General features: G+C 36.8%; 1 protein-coding gene across 1 annotated transcript in view; it reads right to left on the bottom strand.

The window, feature by feature from the left end:
- Positions 1 to 25,325, bottom strand: part of Epha6 (EPH receptor A6) — a 993,878-nt gene that overhangs the window by 115,014 nt on the left and 853,539 nt on the right. The window contains exon 14 of the mRNA XM_052158907.1: positions 18,992 to 19,201. Coding sequence (XP_052014867.1) covers positions 18,992 to 19,201 — 210 coding nt within the window. The remainder of the gene's footprint in view (positions 1 to 18,991; positions 19,202 to 25,325) is intronic.

Raw genomic sequence — 25,325 nt, 5'->3', positions numbered from 1 at the left:
ATATAATTACTTTAGTACACCTAAGATAAAATCTGAGGCAACTTTGGTAACTTTGCTATCTGCAAAAAGGTGTTGCTGTTTACCTACAGTTTCTAGTTACATCCTGAAATATTTGCCTAGAATGTAACCGGCTGTGAATAAATGCTGAGGGAGGATCACAAGCACCACAGGCTTCCTAAAGAGTAAGTGGGGAAAACCGTCAGGAAGAGTCTAGAAAAGTTAGAATGCTAAATTTGCCAAGAAAGGATGTACTATCGGGTCCAGTGGCTTCATCGCTATTAAATTTATTCTATGCTTGAGTCCACCTTCTCTCATAAATTGAAAATAAAGTATTTGAGATGAATGGAATGCCATAGATTAGAACAATACCAGAGAAGACATTTAGCTTGCTGGTAGTGTGTTCTCAGAAATTGAACGAGACAAACTCTAGTGTGGTGTTTCTCCCGCCTTCCCCTTCCTCTTCTATCCCCTTCCCCACTGTATTGACAAGTCTTTTATCTGCTTGTAACTTCTGTCATCTTTAATGATCCACAAAGCTGAAGGAGGAAATAATTGGGTGTGGGCCTAGAGTGTGTTAGCCTAGTTAATCAAGATGAGGGTCTCAGATAAACTGAATCACAGTCGCCTGGGTGTTTATTGAACCCTCAAACATTTCTGATAGTATGTTGTTACTCTTCTCTTGGGCCTGATGAATGAAGATGAATCTTGACCAGAAACGAGAAATCTGTACTGTAAATGCTTCAAAGCATTTTTCTTTAAGTGGGCAGTCTCAACAGTGGCCACACTTTAGCTTGTTATCTTTTTACAACGTTTCTGTGGCAACTGGACAGTTTTATTAATTCTGCTCCCGATTCAGCCACTGAAGCACCAGGGTTTTAAATGAGTTGATTCATCTTGTTTACTAAATCATGGTCAAATTGAGATTAAAAATCAGAGCTCCAAGCTTATACTTCTCGTTTTTTCTACTATATTTTGTCTACAGTGTTTTCTTTATTATAATGGCAAAGCATCCACACTGGAATACTGAAATGCCTTGATTATGAAACCTAAGGATTATGGAGATAAGGGGTTATTCTCTCCTTGACATCTTTGGTTTGTGCCAATATGTTACCTGTAAAATCCTGATAAGTAAATGGTGTGCCCTTCCCCCAGTCTTTAGGAGGCTAAATAGACCTTAATAGTTTGTCACAGTAGGACCTTAATGACCTAGGTTAAGTCTCCCTCCCCTCAGGTGGTATCTTCGGCCTTGCCACACCTGCAGTTTCCTACAGGAGCAGACTGCCTGCTGAGCTTGCTTTGCAACACAATCCATCTGAAACAAAGCAACATAATCCAGCTGAAACAATAGGTGGGTTGTGAAACAATATTTATAAATACAGTGCTGAATATTAAACTTTGAGCCTTGATCAGAAACCTATGTCTCGGCTTCATTCATCCTTCTCTTGGACACACACACACACACACACACACACACACACAACCTTTTTCATTTCCAGCCTCCCTTTCAGGTACCCAGTTCATCCGTGGCTGCGGAAGAGCTACAAATTGACTTCATAAGCTTATCAACAGAGTCCACTGGGTGCAAGGGTATTTCTTTATTAACAAGGTAAAGTTTTGATGTTTGAAATTCAATAGTCAGTTCTTCTTTTTTTTTTTCCAGCTTGCATCTTGGACTCATAGATCTCAGCCTAAAAAGTTAGAAGTGTGATGGTAATTCCAGTGGTGACAGTGAAGACCAGATGTTAAATGTAAATCTCTGAAGGTACCCAGCACTTCTTGGAATTATGTTCCAGAATACTGTGAAAAAATCAGTAAGATAGTAATGCTCATCTCCTTTATCGTCTTGTCTTACAGTCAAAAGAAAATGCTCTCTAGCAAAATGATCTCCGGCGGCCAGCTTCCTCAGTAGACAAGCCACATTAACACATTCCTTAGTCACTCTCCCATGCCTAACAAGAAATTGTTTTTGCAACTCTATCAGGAGCTGTTTCTCTCTGTTTATGATGTATAGAATATTCATTCTTTTAGCATAAAGGTAAAATATGCACTGTGGGGAAATGTATAAACTCAACAAAGCAAAATGATTAAATAAATATATAGAATTAGGTGACCTGTATCTAGAGTGATGATTCTTGGCTTTTCTCAACCTTCCAGAGCTCTCATGGCTACTGTCCTGTTCTGCAAGGTCTCAAGGGGACAGACAGAGGGGAGTTTGAAAATGAAAGGAAGGAATTTGTATAGAGAAGTTCTGAAGGAGGAAAAAGGGAAATATTTGGATAATTATTATTTGATCCTTGGACAAGCACTTTCTTTAACATTATTACTTAAAACCCTTCAATGACACACATAAAAACATTCTCCATATATATGTGTATGTATGTAATTTGTTTTTCCATTTTAATTCATTAAGCTTGTAGAAGGAAATGTTCTCAGAATCTGGCAACACCACAGGCATGAAATGACCATGTTCTTGAATCTCCTGAGATCTTGTGAAATGTGTGTGTAGTAACTGCCTACTGGGTCTTAGATACTGCTCTGGGCACTCTAGATTTTATGAAATGATCATATGTTATGGTGTTGTACATATCACTAAATTTCTTTTACTCTCAATTTCTTAACCTATAAAAGCAAACACACACACACACACACACACACACACACACACACACACTCCACAAACTATCAGGATACTGTCTGTTCTGCCTACTGCTTTCTGTTTCTCAGAGCTTTTGTTCCCCGAGGCTGCCTGCTCTTCTCCAGTCTTTGGGTTTACACCGATTTACACCAAGTACTAGTTCTGAATCAAGCATCTTCCCTTATCTTTCCTTGTCTCTTTATACATTCCTCCCAACATGCCAGGCAGAAGTAGCTCTTACAGGATCAATTCTATCATCTTTTCTGTCAAATTTTCAGTGGTTTTACCTCTTGTTAGACTACAATTTCCACTCCTTTCCATGACACTGAATTCTTGTAGGACCTGTCTCGTCATCACTTCTGTGCATCAGCCATTCTTGCCTGAGTTCTAGTAGCAAAATATGCCAAGGTCATTCCCACCTGCAGATTTTTATTTTTTCTTCCCTTGCTTTAGAACATTTTGGCTTCAGATATTTTCTTGGCTGCCACCTTCCTAATTTTCAGGTCTTGTTTCAATGTCCCTAATTAAAGAACTATTTTCTGGCCACATCTTCCAAGGTATTTACTGTGATTATTATTATTTTATACTTATAATTGCATAAAATTATTTTTATTTAATTTATTTAATTATTTAAAGACATATTTATTACAACATACTCAATGCTGCATAGTCCAAGAGACTAACTTGTTTGGAAAATTTGTAGGACAATGTCTGGAATCTATTAGGCACTTACTAGCTAGCATTTTATAAGCCCTCAGGATGTAATGAGACAAGAACCTGATCATATAATACCTGTCTTGTTCCCAAATTCTGAGAAACTCTTCCTTCTACAAGCCTAATGAATTAAAATGGAAAACAAATTATATACATATATATGAATAATAGTTTCATATACAATGAATTCATCTACATGAAATGACTGCTATAATAAAACAAGTTTACATGTTTTCCCTCACTCTTTTCTTTCTTATAAGAATTTAATATAATTCTCATATTAAACATCATCAATAAAGTATAGTATTATTCCTATTACAGATCTTTCCTTGATCAACTGAAATTTGATATTCTCTGGTCAACATGTCCCATTTCTTCTCTACACAGTCTCTTATAGACGTTCTACTCTCTACTGTGATATGGACTAATTTTGGTTCTATATAGATATGAGATAAGCTGTATAGTTTTTTCTGTGTCTGAATTATTTCACTCTGCATAATGTCTTTTAGTGCTTCAGGGTATTTTGTATTGCTGTAAATGGTAGATCCTCCTTTTAAAAGCTCAGATAACATCCTTTATGGTTAGCATCAGGGTTAGAAGTACTAGATGTTTAGAGTTGAACCCTAACAATATATTCATTGAATATATATCAAAATAATGAAATATATATATAAAATTCTGTTTTCTGTATCTATCTAAATCTATGCACATGCATTATAGATATTATGCAGAGTGAAATTATATATATATTTATACACACACATATATTCATGCGTGTGTGTATGAGTGTGTGTGTGTGTGTGTGTGTGTGTGTATGTGCATTCCATCTGTCTTAGATTATCCATGTTGTGCTCAAAGTATTATGGTCTACATTTTCAGAGATTTTGAAAAGTTGTATCATCTGGTTTGCTGCTGTGAATATCCTAATCTATCGTTATCAATGCTTCATTAGTGGTTCCTATGGCTTCTTTGTGTTGCAGACTTTTCATTTCATTATGCTTTATTAACAGTTGTTCCAGGCATACCCAGTAGTGGGTAGTGGTTAACAGTAACCACCGAGAAATAATGGCGGCTCTGCTGAGGATAACATGCTGATAGTTTCAATACTTTCCACCTGCTTCTTCATGACTTTGTCATTCTCAATAATTAAGTAGTCACTATAGCAAACAAGTATACATACTGGACTTTATTTTTAAATTAGATTTTAAAAGTCATCAAGAAGATGGTTTAGGGAGATGGTTCTGTCATTAAAGGTATTTGGAGCCTTATCCTTTAACTCTCTACATTAGCAAACAAACAAAAGATAAAGGTAAAAAGTCAAGAACAAATAAATCTTGTATTTTCCAGGGTTTTACGCGAATCTGAAATGCTATAATCCCTTACAGCAAAAACAAAAATAAAAAGAACCAATTAAACTATGCATATGTTGAATAGAAAGAAGGGTCCATTGTTCTTTTAAAGAATGTCTTCCAGTTCTGAGATCTTAGAGTATTTTTCTTTAAGACACACATTGAATAGATTGGATTACACCTAGAATGTTTTTCTTCCTTTTTTTTTTTTTTTTTTGAGACAGGGGTTCTCTGTGTAGCCCTGGATGTCCTGGAACCCACCCTGTAGACCAAGCTGGACTTGAACTCAGAAATCCACCTGCCTCTGCCTCCCAAGTGCTGGGATTAAAGGCGTGTGCCACCACCACCCAGCTAGAATGTTTTTCTTATAGTGCTTACTCTTCATAAATGAAAGAATGAAATACCTGCCCTAGCACTGTTTACCTTCTTAGATTACACGTGCCTTAGATTGTCCTCCATGACCTTCCTTACATTGTCCTATATAACCTGAAAAGCTAGCCTTAAACTCTATATCATTTTCTTTCCTGTAAGTGATTATAGTTAAATTGTTTTATTCCCTTCCTACAAGAGCACTGGGGCTAAGAAACTTAATTCTCAGAGATGAGAGATTTTTAAGAAATGCCTATTTTCTTTTATGCTGTTATTTTCATTGGAATTGACTCCAGGACTCTGCACAGGCTATGCAAATGCTTTGCCACTGACTTGTACCCTACCTGCGGATGACTCTTAAGATGATCATATCTTTGGAAATGTATTGGTCTCTGCTTCTATCTTGCGTAATATTTGCCACTGTCGAGTAAATCAAGTGCTATATTCCAAAAAGTCTACCCTTTTCTTCTGACTCTCAAGAGAGTCACCACTAAGGTTTTGCTTCTCTCAGCCTGATATCCAGCCTGGTGCATATGGTGCTCACCACAGGTGATGACTCTGTCTCTGTACTTAGACCTCTGTACCTGTGGCTGCTATAGAGCTTTGATGTCCTTTTTATTTATATTGAAAATTTTTTTCTTGGCATTTGGATACAATGTATGGAACCCATTAGTTTCTAGAAATGTAATTTTTAAAAATAGTTTCTTTTATTCTTGAGATTATAATTACATGAATTTTCCTTCTCTCTCTTCCTCCCTCCAAACTCTTTCATGTACTATATTAGTCAGGGTTCTCAAGAGTCACAGAAATTATGGAATGAATCTATCTATCTATCTATCTATCTATCTATCTATCTATCTATCTATCTATCATCTATCATCTATCTATAATCCACATAAATTACATACACATGTACACATACACAAACACACACATAAACACAAACACACAGAAAATGTATTGGAATGCCTTACAGGCTGAATTCCAGCTAATCCAACGATAGCAAGCTGTGAACAGAAGGTCCAAGAATATAGTAGTTGTTCAGTCCACAAGTCTGGGTAACTCAGCTAGTCTTCTGTATATGTTGGGATTCTGAAGAATTAGGCTCTCACGCTAGTGAAGGAATGGATGTGCTAGCAAAGGCAAGAACAAGCAGGCAAACAATGAACCCTTGCTTCATTCATTGTCATCCACTGCTTTCAGCAGAAGGTGCATCTTCCTATCTCAAGATCCAGATCAAAAGCCTGTGACTTCCACCCTCAAGATCCAAATCAAAGACAAGTTGTCTTCCTGCCTCAAAATCCAGATCACAGGTATATCTTCTCTTTCTGTGTTGTAGTTCATTCTAGTAGTTGGTTGCCAAGTTGACAACGAACAATAGTCATCACACCTTCCTAGCTCTTTCAAACTAATAGCCTCTTTTTTTTAAATTAATTGTTGTTATATGCATATGTATGTACATGTGTTACTAAATATAATCTCAGTCTGTAGAATGTTTTCAAGATGATCACTTGGTATAGTCTTTCCTGGCGAAGACTATTTCTCTTTCTCTCAGCTTTATTCAGTTATCTGTAGCTTCCTAAGTTCTATAGGGTTTAGGCATCATGATTTTCTCCCATTCATTTTAGAATGTTTATTGTTGTTAAGCTCATGTCAAAGCAGTTATGTTGAAGAAAGTTTATGAGACTTAGAAGATACATACATATTTAAATTGACTTATGTCATTAGAATTTCTATGACCAAAATAGCACATTGCAAAAATATCAATAAGAACTCAGATTTTCTTTTTATACATTAGCCTATTAAGTTCTCTCTCTCTCTTTCTCTCTCTCTCTCTCTCTCTCTCTCTCTCTCTCTCTTTCTCTCTGTCTTTTAGTTCAAGAATACATTGTTTCCTTTCAATTTAGAAAACCTCTATTAACATGTGATTTTTTTTCTCCTCAGTTAATTATAATGTCCTGGAAATTAACTTCTTTTGATCAACAACTATCATAGGTTCAGTTGAGTAAGAACTGTCTTTGTCAATGTGTTGAACAGCATTTTATTCTTTTTTTCCTAACTGTAAGTGCCTTCCTTGAAGGTAGAACTAATTCTTCTAGCCTGGATTTTGTTGCTTTTCATTTTCCAATGTGTATATTGTCATCACCTGTTTTATTGAGCAAGAAGTTATTTTAATCTCTATCAATAGCTTTCTTATAATATCGCTATTTTGTTACCTTTCTTTTTTACTTCTATTGCTGCATTTAGCCTAAAAGAACTAGCCACTTCCTTCACCTGAAATTTTCAGTGAATGCTGTACAAGAATCTGTTCTATTTTTTTTTCTACACCCAGCTTTGTGAAGGTCACTACTTATTGCGGTTTTCTACCTTAGTACATGCCTTGTGCTAGTACTTCCTTATCTACTACATTTTTAGCTCGGCACAGCTATAAAACATGAAATATAAACTATTCTTTAATCTACTGTCAGTCCCTACACCGCATTCTAATGAACGAAAAGTGTCTTGGTAGGATGTCAAAGAACAGTTTCCTTTCCTCAATTGTAGAAGTAAAAGAGCATTTTTTTTCAGTAGAAAACTTTATTTTTCTTTCCTCCCAAGACACATTCTAGAGCAAGTTTTTAATGTAAGACAAACAAATGAGTAAACACTCTAGGTACAGTTTGCTGAAAGTATAAGCAAAGTTCTAGAAAAAAATCAGCTACTAAGTTTAGCTTAAAGTATTTTTTTTTTTTTGTCGTTTTGTTTGCTTGAGTGAGTAAGGATCTTACTATATAGCATAGGTTACCCCAAGGTTACAATTAGCTTTCCTCAATCTCCCTAAATTCTGGGATTACAGGCTTATGTCATCCTGCTCAGCTCACAGAATATTATAAATTTATCCTTGTATTAAGCACATTTATTCTTGAAAAAGGTAATTCCAAGATTTAAAAATTAATAAAAAAAAGTCGAGATAATTCATAAACATTTGAATTAGGTATGGAGTTGACCTCTCAATTAATGTCAGTATGTAAATGTCCACAGACTCCTTTCAATCTCTTGCATTATTAGTTGTAATAATCTACATGTTGGGTATAGGCCACCTCTTCTGAGACTGGTAGACTTAACAATTCTCATACTGCTTTTTTTTTTTTCCTTTTTTTTCTTTTTGAATTTTCGGTATTTTTTTTATATTGATATGCTTTTTATTTACATTTCAAATGATTTCCCCCTTTCTGGGTCCCTACTCCCCGCAAGTCTCATAAGCCCTCTTCCCTCCCCCTGTTCCTCCATCTACCCCTTCCCACTTCCCTTTTCTGGAATTCCCCTATACTCTTGCACTGAGTCTTTCCAGAACCAGGGGCCACTCCTCCATTCTTTTTGGACATCATTTAATTTGTGGATTATGTCTTGGGTATTCAAAGTTTCTAGGCTAATATCCACTTATCAGTGAGTGCATACCATGATTGATCTTTTGAGACTGGATTACCTCACTTAGTATGATGTTCTCCAGCTCCATCCATTTGTCTAAGAATTTCATGAATTCATTGTTTCTAATGGCTGAATAGTACTCCATTGTGTAAATATACCACATTTTTTGTATCCATTCCTCCGTTGAAGGACACCTAGGTTCTTTCCAGCTTCTGGCTACTACAAATAGGGCTGCTATGAACATAGTGGAGCATGTGTCCTTATTGCATGCTGAAGAATCCTCTGGATATATACCCAGGAGTGGTATAACAGGGTCCTCAGGAAGTGACATGCCCAGTTTTCTGAGGAACCGCCAGACTGATTTCCAAAGTGGTTGCACCCTCTTGCTATCCCACCAGCAGTGGAGGAGTGTTCCTCTTTCTCCACATCCTCGCCAACACCTACTGTCTCCTGAGTTTTTGACCTTAGCCATTTTGACTGGTGTGAGGTGAAATCTCAGGGTTGTTTTGATTTGCATTTCCCTAATGATTAATGATGTTGAACATTTCTTAAGGTGTTTCTCAGCTCTCCGAAGTTCTTCATGTGAAAATTCTTTGTTTAGCTCCGTACCCCACTTTTTAATGGGGTTATTTGGTTCTCTGGGTTCTACTTTCTTGAGTTCTTTGTATATATTAGATATTAGCTCTCTGTTGGATTTAGGGTTGGTGAAGATCCTTTCCCAATCTGTTGGTTGACGTTTTGTCTTTTTGACAGTGTCCTTTGCCTTACAGAAACTTTGTAGTTTTATGAGGTCCCATTTGTCAATTCTTGATCTTAGAGCATAAGCTATTGGTGTTCTATTCAGGAACTTTCCCCCTGTGCCCATGTCCTCCAGGGTCTACCCCAGTTTCTTTTCTATTAGTTTCAGTGTGTCAGGTTTTATGTGGAGGTCCTTGATCCATTTGGAGTTGAGCTTAGTACAAGGAAATAAGAATGGATCGATTTGCATTCTTCTGCATGCTCACTTCCAATTGAACCACCACCATTTGTTGAAAAGACTATCTTTTTTCCACTGGATGCTTTCAGCTCCTTTGTCAAAGATCAAGTGACCATAGGTGTATTGGTTCATTTCTGGGTCTTCGATCCTATTCCATTGATCCAGTTGCCTGATATTGTACCAATACCATGCAGTTTTTATCACTATTGCTCTGTAGTAATGTTTAAAGTCTGGGATACTGAATCCCCCTGAAGTTCTTTTACTGTTGAGAATAGTTTTAGCTATCCTGGGTTTTTTGTTATTCCAGATGAATTTGAGAATTGCTCTTTCTACTCTATGAAGAACTGGGTTGGGATTTTTATGGGGATAGCATTGAATCTATATATTGCCTTTGACCAGATGGCCATTTTAACTATATTAATCCTGCCAATCCATGAGCATGGAAGATTTTTCCATTTTCTGAGATCTTCTTTGATTTCCTTCTTCAGAGATCTGAAGTTCTTGTCATATAGGTTTTTCACTTGTTTGGTTAGAGCCACCCCAAGATACTTTATCCTGTTTGTGGCTATTGTGAAGGGTGTCATTTCCCTAATTTCTTTCTCGGTCTGCTTATCCTTTGAATATATAAAGACTACTGATTTGCTTGTGTTGATTTTGTAGCCAACCACTTTGCTGAAGTTGTTTCAGATGCAGGAGTTCTCTAGTAGAGTTTTTAGGGTCACTTAAGTATACAATCATACTGCTTTTCTTACTGAATATGGAAAGAGAGTACATGGTCAAAATTACCAAACCTAAGACCTTAACAGAAATCTAAGTATCCAGATTATGTTATCAATTACTATACTCTGTATTCTAGTAAGGAAAGTACTGATATGCTATTACTGTTGTTGAAGAAAAACAAACAAAAACTTTCCTCAGGTAATATGAAAAGTAGTAATCAAAACCACAGAATTTTGTCAGGCATCATATGATTCCTGTGCTTTGCTTTAATCTTTAAAATATAACAGAAATCATTATCATAATTAAGAATAACACTTCCATTATATTTGAAATAAAAATGATCTCTTGCATCATATGAGTGTGAGCCAAAATACATGTTTTAATGTTCTTTATGAGGTAAATAGGACCTTATTTCCATAATTGAAAGGAAAGAGGCTTAGCATTTTCAATATAAGAAGTGGTTGCCTAGCAATATTTAAATGAGCTAGGGTACCTTTTTTGGACTGGTTATAAAGCAGTTGTCCATGTGAATATGTGTCAGATTTCAAAATGGAAGAGATTTTTCAGCACTTAAATTTTAGCCAGACAGAAGACTGTTTATTGCATGTGAAAAACAAAACAAAAAAAACAAATATCAAAACAACCAAAGAGTCAATAACTTCTATATAGATTAACTTAGTTAAAAATGATAACTCCATTTTTATTTTTGGGTAAAGGTCATAGTCTCTAATCTTCTGAAAATCTGATATATTTTTCACAGAATTGGTACAGAAAAGCAAGGCCTTAGTTCTTGTCAAGACACTATTATTGTGACATTTATTTTCTTTGGCCTACATTGCACATTTCTTGGTGTCACTGTCATTACCCGGTCCCAAGGTCCCTTAGCTGAGGCTTGATGTATTTTAGTTCAGGGTTTAAGTGCTTTACTAGAAGCATCTGCTATTACTGAAGTTCCTTTTAAACTGCATTGTCCACTATGTCTGCAGAGATCGGGGTTCTATTATACTCTGTAGATGGTTATTCTTGGGTCTGTCTCCATACAGCTATGTATCTGTTCTCTCCTACAATCTTTGTTGATGTAAATAGCTTGTTGGAGGGTATTGCAACCACTGAATCACCTCATTTTCTTGATTTTAGTTCTGAAGAATCACAATAGAACATTCTGGGTTGTTTCAAAAAACACGAACAAGTCTATACCTACTAGGCTATGTAATATTTAGAGCTGGGGAAGAATTCCCCAGGAGCCTGTTTCTCTCTTCTGTGGATGCAAGAAGTCCTTAAGCTTTGGCCACTAAGCCTGGTTGTTTGGAGGCATGCACCAGGGGCTTACCTACAATTCAGTGTTTCTCAATGGCAATATAAAGGAGGTACTGACTGGTTAAGACTCTGTCACCCTGGGAGCCTTTCAAGATCTCACACAGTGAATCTAGAACTTACATGCTCTGCTGCCTCTCTGTAAAGCCTGAAGCTGCTTCTTATGATATGTGTGCATGCCTTGTATTGCTGGACTCAAGACAATTAGGTAGTCAACACGCAGTAGACTTGTACAATAGTTCAGGATTCATAGGGTATAAGTAATATGTGTACTTTCATTTTTGGAGGCTGACATAGTATAACAAACTTGGCTCTTTTCTACAGAGTGGGAGTCTTTTCTCATGAGAAGTAATCTGAACCCACTTGACAACTGCGGACCAGTGTGGACGCTCCATAGTTAATGGTTCTGGGTACCAATGAAGAGAATAGGTTTTAGACTTAAATCAGGACCAGTGAACACTCAAGTATAGGAACAAACATGAGAATCTCTAGTTGTAAACCTCATCCCTTAACATATTTTATGGAATTTTATGATGTAGAAATACTGTTAGATACTATAGGTATATGAATTGTAAATATAAAGGATTCATTTATGTATATTAGGGTGACTTCTTCGCTCACATTTCCTTCTGGTCCGGCCATGCTGAATCACATACCCACTCCTCTTATGACTGCTTGTGTATCCATCCGTTCAGTGCCATGGTAACTGCCGGGTCTCCTGGCCTATGCTGTAGTTAGTGAGTTCTCTCTGCTTTTTGTTATAATATGGGCTTTGTTTTAAATAGACAAAGATGCATTTGTAAAAAATGGTTATGTATTTGGCCTTCATTTGATTAGTAAAGAGTAGATTTGGTATAGTGTACAGGTAGAAAGAAAATTAAATCAAAACTAAACACCAAGTTTTACCCACAGTGTTGTCCTGTTTTTAAATATTTCACAGACCTGTTTTTGCTCCAGTCCCCTTCTTATGAACATGGTAAAACTATTAAAAATAATGAGGCAATTGAAAATATACTCATACAAAAAGAAAATATAATAATTTGTAAAGTTGTGTTCCAAGAATGTTATACACTGATTAACTTTAAAAAGCAGAGTCAAACTTTCTGTAATTACTAAAGAAGGGAGCTTGATTTTAAATGTTCTACTCATATGGTTTAGTAAAATGTACCTGTCATTAAAGTTACCATTTTTTATTTATTTTCAATGGATTTATTTCAATGAATTGTGGTATAGCTTCATGAAACAATAACATTTTCTAGCTATACTATCCCTTTTAACTGAACAATAAAAATGAGTTTTGGGCTAAGTATGTGCCCATAAAGTTAAAAAAAAGTTTCATATAAGTTTCAACACAACCATGATGTTTGCTGTCATTCTCTGAGTAAATCTGAGATAGAGTAGCTATGATTTTCTTTGTGATGATTTCACTGTGATCTAATACTGGTATCTAGGGCATCTTTAATGAGGATTCTATGTCATGATTAATAATGTCTCTCAACAACTAGCTGTTAAATCTACTTATAATAATGCCTTCTTTAATTCCTCCTTTTCTATATAATTTATGCCTAATTAATTATTGAATCTTGAAGATTATATGGTCATAATGATTTCAATCCTTTTCTCTCTTCTTTATTCTAGCTGCTGTTACTCTAGTTAAGCCTGGATGAGTTTTGTGTCTGTAGCTATAATTCCTACCTGGAAATTTTACTACCAATTCCTCTTTTCCTTATTCTTCCTTCCTTCATTTATTTGTTGTTGTTAGCAACATCGTCTATGATATAAATGTACTTTTTTTGTTCTTCTATTTGTGCCAATGTAGACAAATTTTAATCCAGTAACATGGCTGCTCTGGATTACAGTATGATATAGCTACAATATCGATATGCCTTTAGGACACACCTTTAATCCCAAACAACAATGTCTAATTGAGAGAGAGAGAGAGAGAGAGAGAGAGAGAGAGAGAGAGAGAGAGAGAGAGAGAGAGAGAGAGAGAGAGAAAGCAGCCATTCAGAGAAGGCTTTGATGATATGCTCAATTTTCATAGAACAGCACAGGAAGACAGAGGGCATCAATTCTGTTGAGTCAGTTTAGTTCAGTGTAGTGGAGATGGGTCAGTCAGCTAGGAGTCATTACATAGAGGGCAATGCAGTGCAATAGCATTCATTCATGAGTTAATGTAGTTCAGTAAAGGTCAGCAGAACCATTTGAGGTCAGGGCATAAGAAATGTAAGACCCGAAAAACGAGGGTGCCCCAGCACCCCATGCCTCGGAAGGCGACACCCATATCACTTGCGAGAAATGGTCTCGATGCAATAAGCTAGAGGATTTTTATTCCAGAGCTTTGGGGTCCACAGTCATATACCACGCAGGGGTAGAGGACTGTGGGACCCCATGCAACTGAAGTCAGGGGTATTTAAAGGGGAAAAATCACACTGCAAGGGGTGGAGGACAAAAATCACAAACAAGCCAAGGGGTGGAGAACAAATCATGCATAGAATGGGGAAGTACAGTATGAGGAAGTCAGGCAATAGTTTATGCCTTAATGAAGGTTAGAGATTATCTGGAGCAAACGTCCGTGGGGCATTGTATAGTTAAACATTGGAACTAGAACAGGGTGGGCTATTTTTCTCAAGCTGAAAGCAGAAAAACAAGTTACTCTGTGTTGGACTATTTGTTTAGGGGTCTAAAAACATTGATTTGGGATCTCTCAGAAGGAGCCATAGAACAAATTGCCAGAGTTAGAGGCCGAGCAGAACAATTCAGTGAGAAATGGAGAGAACAGAGACTGAGTCAGTCAACTTGGAGAAGAGTTTGAGCCAAAAGAGTTGAGTTGAACAAGCCAGCCAGACTCCTGAATGAAGTCGCAAGGGTGAACTTATTCAGCAGTAAGTCTCAGAGGCTGAGAACATTCTAGGCCTAGATTAGAGTGTACAGAGGCTAGAAGCTTCCTGGTTAGCAGACAAAGACAGTAAGCCTCTGAGGGGAATGAAAGATTCATTTACTTGTCAATCAGTGGCTGTTTCTTAATTGCTATAGAAAAACTTGACATTTCTTGGAGTGCCATTCCAGGGCCTTGGAAATAATTGCTGACAAACTTGACCTTATCACTTTATTTTTATTTTTATTTTTATTTTTATTTTTTTTATTTTTTTTATTTTTTTTTTTGAGACAGGGTTCCTCTGTGTAGTCCTGGCTGTCCCAGAACTCACTCTAGACCAGTCTGGCCTTGAACTCAGAGATCCACCTACCTCTGCCTCCCAAGTGCTGGGATTAAAGGTGTGCACCACCACTGCCTAGCCAGGCCTTATCACTTCTTCTTGAGTCAATTTTAGACTGTCTACATTTCTGCCTACCTGCTTGTTCATATATCTATATTTTCATATCTTTATTTTATATGCCATGATATAATCTTTGCCCTTTTAAATAAGACCTTATCCTTGTTATCACAACATTTCTTGTTCAGACTTTTATAACAGTGAACATATCTAAGTGTTGAGAAGCACAAGACTGATCTTAAAACAAGGAAGTCTTTGAAAGAAATGGCTTTGCTATTTTGGAATTGAATATCCATGGCCACTATAAAGGCAATTAACCAATTAATGGCAGTTTTCTTTCCTCCCTCCTTCCCTTCTTCCTTCCTTCCTTTCTTCCTTCTTCCTTCCTTCCTTCCTTCCTTCCTTCCTTCCTTCCTTCCTTCCTTCCTTCCTTCCTTCCTTCCTTCCTTTTTCTTTCTTTCTTTCTTTCTTTCTTTCTTTCTTTCTTTCTTTCTTTCTTTCTTTCTTTCTTTCTTTCTTTCTTTCTTTCTTTCTTTCCTTCTTTCTTTCTTATTCTCTTTACATCTTGCTCACTGTCTCTGTCCCCACCCTCTCCCATTACCCCCTTCCACAGTCCTTCTGTCACCCCCTCCCCTTCTCCTTTGAGTGGGTGTGGTCCCCTGGATATCCCTCACCTGCCCACCAAGTCCCTGTGAGGCTAGGCACATCCTTTCCCACTGAGGCCAGACAAGGCAGACAAGGCAGGCCAGCTAGAACATATCCCACATACAGGCAGTAACAGCTTTTGGGATAGAGCCTGCTCCTGTTGTTCAGGACCCACATGAAGGCCAGGCTGCACGTCTGCTACACATGTGTGGGGCTCTCTTCCCTTCCTTCCCTTCCTTCCCTTCCCTTCCCTTCCCTTCCCTTCTCTCCCTCTCCCTCTCCCTCTCCCTCTCCCTCTCCCTCTCCCTCTCCCTCTCCCTCTCCCTCTCCCTCTCTCTCTCTCTCTCTCTCTCTCTCTCTCTTCTCATTCTTTCTCTCTCTCTTTCCTGTGACAGTGTTGCTATATACCCTGGCCTGGCCTGGAACTCATATTGCCCAGATTGACTTCAAATGCCTAGATCCTTCTGTCTACGCTTCCTGAGAGCTAAGATTAACGGCATGTCCACCACCACTGGCCTTGCTTATATTTCAAAATTCTTTGATAGAGATTTGTAAAAATACTTTATTACGTTATTTTGGATTCAGTGATAACTTTTAAATTCAGAAATATTTCTTAAGGCAATCTATGGCTTGACAGTTGTTACGGAATTCTAATATTCTTTCTTCTCTTCCTCTTCTTCTTTTGTGATTTTTCGAGACAGGGTTTCTCCGTGAAGCCCTGGCTATCCTGGAACTCACTCTGTAGACCGGCTGGCCTTGAACTCAGAAATCCGTCTGCCTCTGACTCCCAAGTGCTGAGATTAAAGGCATGCATCACCACTGCACAGCTATATGTTTTCTTCTTAATTTTATGTTTATTTCTAAAATTTTATCTAGATCTAAAGCAGTAGTTTTCAACCTTCCTAATGCTGTGACCCTTCTATATAATTCCTCATGTTGTGGTAATCCTCAACAATAAAATTATCTTCTTTGCTACTTTATAACTGTAATTTGCTACTGTTATGAATTATAATGAAAATATCTATTTCCTGATAGTTTTAGGAAACCCCTGTGAAAGGGTCACTCAGCCCCCAAAGTGGTCATGCACCCAGGTTAAGAAGCTTTACTTCAGAATCAGATTTACTGATCTAAAGCAACTCTGTTTTAACCTTCTCAACTCTGTTTATCATGTACCAAAATATACTCAGAGTCTTGTCTAACTTTGGGTTACCTACAAGTTTTATGAAGATATTCTGGTTATGGGCTTCTTATTTTAATTAAGCAATTAAATTGTTACTTAATAAAGTGTTTTACACACACATACACACACACACACACACACACACACACACACACACACACACACACACACACAAATACATTTGTTGTGGTAAATCTCCAATCCAAATATGCCCCAGCAAAGAAAACACAAGTCAATTAATATGAATACAGGCTGTGCACCTTGATTGGCTAGATCTATCACTACACTACCATCCTCCCCACCTATGAGACGCCTTAGGACTTCCGGTTTCTCCAGGCCACTATCCTTCTACCTCCTCTGTAGTCCTTTTCCTTAATCCTTCTCTCCCCAAACCTTCAGCTCCACCTTCCCCTCTTTCTCTACCCAATCACCAGCTCTAGCCTTTATTTACAAATTAAAGTGGGAAGAAGGTTTACAAAAAAAAAAAAAAATCACCTGCTGACTCATTCCTTGTTCGCAGCCCCTCACAGGAGAAAGGAATTGACATCAAATACAATTAGCCCCAGGGCTATCCTAAACACTCCCCCCTTTCTGTCCAATTAAAAGACTATTTTATCTCAGATATAACTGAACACAACTATTACCATTTTGTAATTTATAAAGTAAACCCAGTCCATCATCATTGTTAATTAAATAGTTCTGTTATCTATCTTATCTTAAAAGACTTATAGTTATATACCTTACTCATGTCCTGGCCTTAGATTGTAAGCCATCTGAAAACTATCCTATCAGATCTATATCATCTTTCTCAATGCTAAACGGCTTGGTTGGTTTTGAGACTACCAGTCTTCAGCCCTGTCAGAAATCTATTTATATCTATCTATCTATCTATCTATCTATCTATCTATCTATCTATCTACCTATCTATCTATGTATATATACATATATATATATATACATGCTGATAGGGCTCATTAATTATTTTCTTGTATTTTTCATAGATTGTATGTGTAAAAAAATTTAAAATATTACAAATTTGTATTTTATACAAATGTAAAGTAACAGCTGCATTTTTCTTAATCCTAATAGTTGGTATAAGTTGTAGATTTATAAGATGAAGAAAGAAAAAGTTTTTAGAAAAGTGAAAATAATTACGATATTTTCCAAATAGAAGATGGAGTTTGAGATATCAATTTTTCACTAAAATGACTAATGTATTTTAAGGTCCTATAGATTTTAATTTTCATAAAGTTTTAGGTTAAATTAAAAGATCAATGGTTAGTTCTGCCTTATACATCAGACTCAGAGATTAATTTATTTTCCACGGAACCCTATTTTATATCGAAATTGTGAAAATGTTGACAAATTATCATAGGAGATTCCAACAAAGAAAAAAACTAATAAGAGCATAAAATAGTTTATCGATAATGTCAAACTTCCATCTACCTTAAGGCTTATTGAATGCAGTGAAACTTCAAAATATTTGATAGAAAATAAAATAAAGAGAAATTAATGAATGGGATGCCATTTAAAAATTATTAGCATGATTAAAATGGGGAAAAGAATAAATCTGTTTTGAAGTTCCTTTGACTTGCTTTTTCACTGAAGCTGTTTTAAATCTCAAATGAATCATTGACCAGAATTTTAATAAACAATTAATGACAGTCACAGCTAAAATTTAACAGGTTTGTTATACTTCAATAGAGATGTTAAGTCTCAGTTCTTCAAAACAATATCCAAGGAGGTGACTACAATGACCTGACTTAGAGAACTGAGAAATATTTAAGATATGCTCAGTGAATTTGACATATAATTTAAGATGATACTTTGGGTTTAAACTTTAGCCTTTTGTTCCTGCTTCCTTTCCCCCTGGGTACTACTTGGAAAATGCTTTAGAGAGTTAAAGAGTCTTTATATGTCTCCAAAGAGACTTATGTCACTCATTTATAAGTGTGTATAGCTCACCCAATAACACCTAAAAAGAAGATATTTCTGAATCACTGTCTCCTTATTATCCTTGAAGTATTAGAGGCAATGTGGCTGACCTATAAAGTAATATATTTAAAGAATACATATTGAAAGCTAAAATACCTCAGCAAGGGCAGGTTTAATCTGAAGGAAGTCATGCCACCGCGTCTCCGTGAGGATCATAAGGTTCCAGTATGTCAGAAGCCCGAAGACGAAATCTCACAAGTGTGAGGATTTTTTTTTTTATTTTTTAAAAGAACAACACGAGCAACAACAACGACCCTCTGAGCCTTCAAATAAAGAAACTTTTAACTAAGTAACATCTTAGTTAGAAAAATAAAAAATGAGGACATGAGACGAACGAACCAGGAACAATTATTTTAATAGTGTTAAACAACTAAAAGTAAACACGGTGACGGATCAGGCACCGAAACTTACCGTTGTTGTATACGCTGCTTCTGGGTCGTCTTCCAGCACTCGGGAGAGACCAAAATCAGAGACTTTGCACACTAAGTTGCTGTTCACCAGTATGTTCCTAGCTGCTAGATCACGATGTACGTATCCCATGTCAGAAAGGTACTTCATGCCTGACGCGATGCCCCGCAGCATGCCAACCAACTGGATGACAGTGAAGTGGCCATCATGCTTCTGCAAGAAAATCACACCTGTTAGTTGGCTGATCTTAATAGTGCACATACACATATGCAGTAAATTGAACCACAAATAAATCGTATAGGATCTATCGGAGGCGTGCATCAATCCTGCTGACTACTGCCGGTCTTCAAAACAAAATACAAGACCTTGTTTGATAGTTAAAGGAGGAATAAAAGCTAACTAGAGATGATAATTAGCTAAACAAAGACTAAAGGCAGCCAAGCCAAGTCAGCTTCCAGAGAAATGTCAACGTTTTCTGTTAGTTTTGTTTTTTTGTTTGTTTTTGTTTTCTTAACAAGAGCAAACTGAATTGAAATGGTGTGAGAGCAAAGACTACGGAGAATACACAATGGACATTCCCTGTTTATTAGCCTCTCTGGGGCAGCACAAGTAGGCAGGGGGGCACCAAAGCCTGTGATTTGGAGAAATTCATGTGGTAGCTAGAAATACTATAAAAAATGACCCAGGCTGGGTCATTCAAAACAGCAACAAAACCCACGAAGATAATATAAACAAAAAAAAATGGATTTAGAAAAGCTGCAGACAAAATAGAATAACACAAGTAAACAAAAAATAACTAGATTTTGTTTTCAATTATTTTGGACAAATATAAAAGAAAGTATTTGAAGTTCTTGGATAGAAGAATTATACTATATACTGCAATGTGAATAATAAACCGGACAGGGTGATATTATACAATAATCAATATATAACATCTTAAACTCCCATCTAGAGTTCAGGATGATACATAATTTATGAATGAGTAAAAACAGTCCAATGGCATTCTGTCTAAAGTGCAAGGACAAGCAAAGATAAATACAGGTAGTAGTCTTGGTGTCAGATAAGATGTGAATAGAAATAAAAGTAATGCATATTAATTTACTTAATTGTTTGGATAGTGTTATCATCAGTGGGCTACAGAAAAGCATAAAGGATTCCAGCCATTTCTATACACCAGTCCAAATTAATTTATAAAAGAGATTAAAAGTATATATATATATATATACACATACATACATACATACATACATACATACATAGTAAGACACTAAGGCACTATTGTCTTACACAGTAAAAGTATTCATAAGAGTAATTACATTTTTTCTGTTAGGAACTGTTGTCATGAGGGTTTGATAAAACCACAGAGCAGCTTAGGGTGATGAGACCCATGGGATCCCTGATAGGGACACAGTCTCTTCCACAGTGCTGACCCATTGATTAGGTAGAAGAATAAGCTTACATTATCAATGGTGCAAACTTGGCTTTACATCCCCAATCTCTCTGATAGCTCTCAGATAGTATCTCCATGTTCAAGTGCAGAGTACAGAGAGGATGCTTTTCTCAAACAAAGCATCCTCACAGAAAGTGTGTCCATTAAAGCAGGCTCTGCTGTATAATTAATGCACAAGAGATAACCTAGCAATGAAAATCCTTGGTGTTATTAGCTCTTTATGTTTCCAATCCATCTTTGTAGACAGCCCACTATTAGATGGAAACGGCCTCTTCGATCATGTGTTCTACCTAACTCTCTCCTATTAGGAATCTCAAAACTTTAGAATTGAAAACATAAATTCTATTTTTCTGGATAGGGCTGTACTATACTTTAAAAGGTAATTCTTCTTTTTCAGGAAGTAAAGGTCCGTCAGATCAGAGTTATTGCCAGGCAGAATTTCTAAACAGTAGGAAGAGTTGCTGGATCATCTGAGGAAATAAAGAAAGCCTCCGTCCCTTCTCTGTACAAGTGTAGTAATCCATCGCAGAGTTTTCACAAGACTCACATACATAGACAACTCCTGGACTGTTTTAAAAATTGTTAATAGTTAGTGAGTCTTGGTTATTATTACATGAAGTTTTATAATGACAATGCGTCAGAAAATTTTGTTTTCTGAAAAATCTGTTGATAATCTAAACACCTGTGTGTTTAAAGGGAAACAGTTATACAGGGTCATATGGAAATGTAGTTTCCAGTTTATCCTGAGGATGCCACAAAACCAAAATTATTTGTTTTATATTTTTCCAACCCAATTACCCGGTAAAAGAAATCTCAACTCAATCAGTAACAATACAAGCTATAAACCTAGATTGGGCAGATCTCCCACTACACTACTCTATTCCCATCTATATTATCCCATATAACCTGCAGTTTCTCCAGGTCACGACTTCTCTCTACAGCCTTTCCATCAATCCTCAGTAGCTTCTCCCCCTTCCCATTGATCCTTTTCTCCTCCCTGAAACTCTCAGCTCCTCCCCCTTCCTCCTGCCCAATCATTGGCTCAAGCCTTTATTTGAAAACATAATCCACACATCAAATGAGATACAAGAAGAAAGGAGGAGTGGTCCCTGGTTCTGGAAAGACTCAGTGAAACAGTATTCGGCAAAACCAGAACGGGGAACTGGGAAGGGGTGGGAGGGAGGACAGGGGAAGAGAAGGGCGCTTATGGGACTTTCGGGGAGGGGGGGCTAGAAAAGGGGAAATCATTTGAAATGTAAATAAATTATATCGAATAAAAAAAATTAAAAAAAAAAAAAGAAAAAAGAAAAGTTAAAGTGGGGAGGTTCACAACTCCTCATCTGTAGCTCCTCTGAGGAGTGGAACTAGCATCAAAATACAAGCCCTGGGCTATCCACAACCATTATTATTTTAAACAAATTTTTCAATTAATAATAGTGAACTTCATTAGGTCTTTATCATGCGTATGTGTAATATATTTTGTTGATATTTACCCTCCTATTACTTACGTGGAACACCTGCATTCCATCTCATTTCTGGTCTCCTACTAATCTCTTTATTCTCCCCTCCACATTAATAATTTTGTGTTTTTGTTAATTTTGCTTTCATTTCTTAAATTCTATGTATGAGAGAAATATTATGGCTCTAAGACTGGCCAGTGGTGTGTATGTATGTGTGTGTGTGTGTAAGGTTGATACTGAGTGTCTTCTTCTTTTTTTTTACCACTCCCTCTAGTTTCTGATAGTCTTTTTTTTTTTAATTTTCTATATTCTTTGTTTACATTCCAAATGATTTTCACGTTCCTGGTTCCCTCCTCCCCCTAAGTCCCATAAGTCCTCTTCCCTCTACCAGTTTCCCAATCAACCCCCTCCCACTCCTCTGTCCTGCCAATCTCCTACAATGCTGCATCAAACCTTTATAGGACTGGGCCCTCTCTTTCCTTCTTATTGGGAATGATTTGATATGTGAATTGTGTCTTGGGTATTCCGAGCTTCTGAGCTAATATCCACTTATCGGTGAGTGCATTCCATGTGTGTTCTTTTGTGATTGGATTACCTCACTCAGGATGATATTTTCCAGTTCCAACCATTTGCCTATGAATTTCATGAATTCATTGTTTTTAATTGCTGAGTAGTATTCCATTGTGTAAATATACACATTTTCTGTATCCATTCCTCCATTGAGAGACATATTATCCATCTTTTAAAAGTTCTTATTTTTAAGCCAAGGCAGTCACTAACTCCACAACTCACTGGCTCAGATACACTGGCTGGCCAGTAAGCTGCATGGATCCTCCCAGCTCTGCTCCTGCTGTCTTAGGCTTGCATGTGTGCACCCTGCACATTTTATATGTGTTCTGGAACTGCAAACTCAGATCCTTATGCAGCCATTTTACTGACTGATCCATCTTCCCCATTCTAATACTAGCTAACTTTGGGATAATCTTTACTTCCATCCATATTCTGGAATAATTACATTGGTTTCATTCTTACTTAACAGCTGAAGAATACCATTACACACATCATTTTCTCTTCTGTGCATCCTTCAGTGGATTCCTATGCTGACTCCATGCTGGGTCTATTGTGAATCGTGCTGTGGTGAAGGTCATACATGGAACTCTATTTTATGCTACCTTAGAATCCTTCAGATTATAACTTATGAGTGAGTCACATGGCATTTCTATTTCTGGGTTTTTGAGGAATATCTACACTGATTTTTCATAATGGCAGGACCAGTTTACACACCCACCAATCCCATTTAAAGGGTCCTATTATCAAGTCTTCACCAATAGCATCACATTCTTTTCAACAGCTTTAGTAACAAAGAGTTCCCATAGCATGACATTCATCCTTTGAAAGCACCCAGAATTAGTAGAGCTTAAGATGTTTTCCCATCACCCTCCTGAGAACCATTGCATATCCACCATCACACCCTGCTATGCTCCGTAGTCCACTATGCTATGCTATCACTAACCTACATTCTACCCCAATGGGAGTTTGCCTGCTCTCAATATTTTCTAATCAGAAACTCGTAGCTTTTTATAGCCAACTTCTTGCATGTTGTAGCCTAATGTTTCCAAGTCTCTTTCACATTGTAACATAGATCAGTGTCTTATCTCTGTATTGTTACTTTTGATTTATCTTGTTCCTATTTACAGTTGGTGAACACTTGAATTCTTCCATATTTTAGTGATTGTGCATGTGAGTTTTTAATGGGTCATTTTAATGTTGTTGCAAAACACTGAAGAGACTTGGGCTAACTGCTTTCCTATCAACTGCGTGGCAATTTGTGTTCCAGCAATTGCAAGCAGTACCATTTGAAAACCAAGATATGGGTGTGGAAAATAATCTTAACCACTTTGTACATGTTGTTTCAGAGACCACACAATGTTTCTTATTAATTTCTTATTCATTTGGCCAATTCTTTTGTAGTCTATAAAGTCCAAACTATTTTCATAATAACAACATAACAGATCTCTGCTCATTAGCACTAGGTTTATATTTGTGTGAATGATACAAAGCCCTGATAGGTGAAAGGTCAGGAGATTAATATAAATCAAGATAAAAACCACCAAGTAAAAAGTGATTGCTACTTCTATGTTCTCCTTTGTGACATGTTTAGAAGCTAAAAACAGCCTTTTTAAAAAATTGTCCTTGGTATATGAGTGGAACATTAATTTTCTAAATTTTAAAATATTTCTAAATTTTGTCTGGGATTATATACTCTCAAGATCAACACTTGTGAGACAGACTAAAAGCAGGACTAGGCATGATAGGCATTTAAATGGCAGTACATTAAAAAAATGTCTTCATTCTTTAAGAAAATCAACAAAATAGACAAACGCTTGACAAAACTACCTAAAAGGCAGAGAGAGAGAGAGAGAGAGAGAGAGAGAGTATCAAATTAACAAAATCAGAAATGAAAAGCAAAACATAACAATGTACACTGAGGAAATTCAACTAATCTGGTCCAATATGGGCACACAGAGACTGAATCACCAAACAGAGAGCATTCATGGGACAGACAGGCCTTTTGTCACATATGCAACAGTTGTGTAGTTTGGTCTTCATGTGGAACTCCTAAAAGCAGGAGTAGGGGGCTTTATGTGACTTTGTTGCCTACCTTTAGATCCCTTTCCCATAACTGGTCTGCCTTGCCTAGCCACAATAGGAAAAGACACACCTAGCTCTACTGCAACTTGATATGCCAAGGCTGGTTGATATCTATGGGGTGGGAGGTGGGGGATTCCTCCTTTCTGAGGAGGATGGGAAGTCAGAAGGACGCAGGGGAGGGGAAATGAGAGAGGAGGGAGGGGAAGGGAAGATGCAATGTGATTGGAATGTGAAGTTTTTTTTTTTTTTTTTTTTTTTTTTTTTTAAATAGGCCTTTAAGAGTGGAGTCAGGACTTGTGTATTTATAATAACCAATTACCAATTCAAGCTGACCCTGAAAAGTCTAATGTTCTATACAGCTTTAGGACATGATGGTCATTTAGTCACTCATGGTCATTTTCAAGACAGGAAGTCAAGAGACACTAACTTCCAAAACGTCTGAATTCCCAGCACATAGGGCATCCAAACACACATCCCACTGTGGGTGAATTTGAATGCAAATCTCCTTTCTATAACCTATTATCCTGATTAGTTACCTGTGACTATTTCTGTATCCTTGAATCTGTCTGTTTAGCTTAACATCCATCTATCCATTGTTCATAAAATATCACCCAGATGAAAGGTAAGTTCCAAAAGTAATTAAATATTATTTGGCTAGGCATATCTTAATTACTACCACATTGGCCTGGGAAAAATATACAACATTTATAAAGCATTATAAACCTGTAATAATCTTAAATCTTACTGTTCATTTCCATTTAATTCTCAAAATAAC

Source organism: Apodemus sylvaticus, chromosome 15 (assembly GCF_947179515.1).
Source record: "Apodemus sylvaticus chromosome 15, mApoSyl1.1, whole genome shotgun sequence".
NCBI classification, from domain to species: domain Eukaryota; kingdom Metazoa; phylum Chordata; class Mammalia; order Rodentia; family Muridae; genus Apodemus; species Apodemus sylvaticus.
Note: the sequence above shows the minus strand (reverse complement) of the source record. Positions and strands in the feature narration are given on the sequence as shown.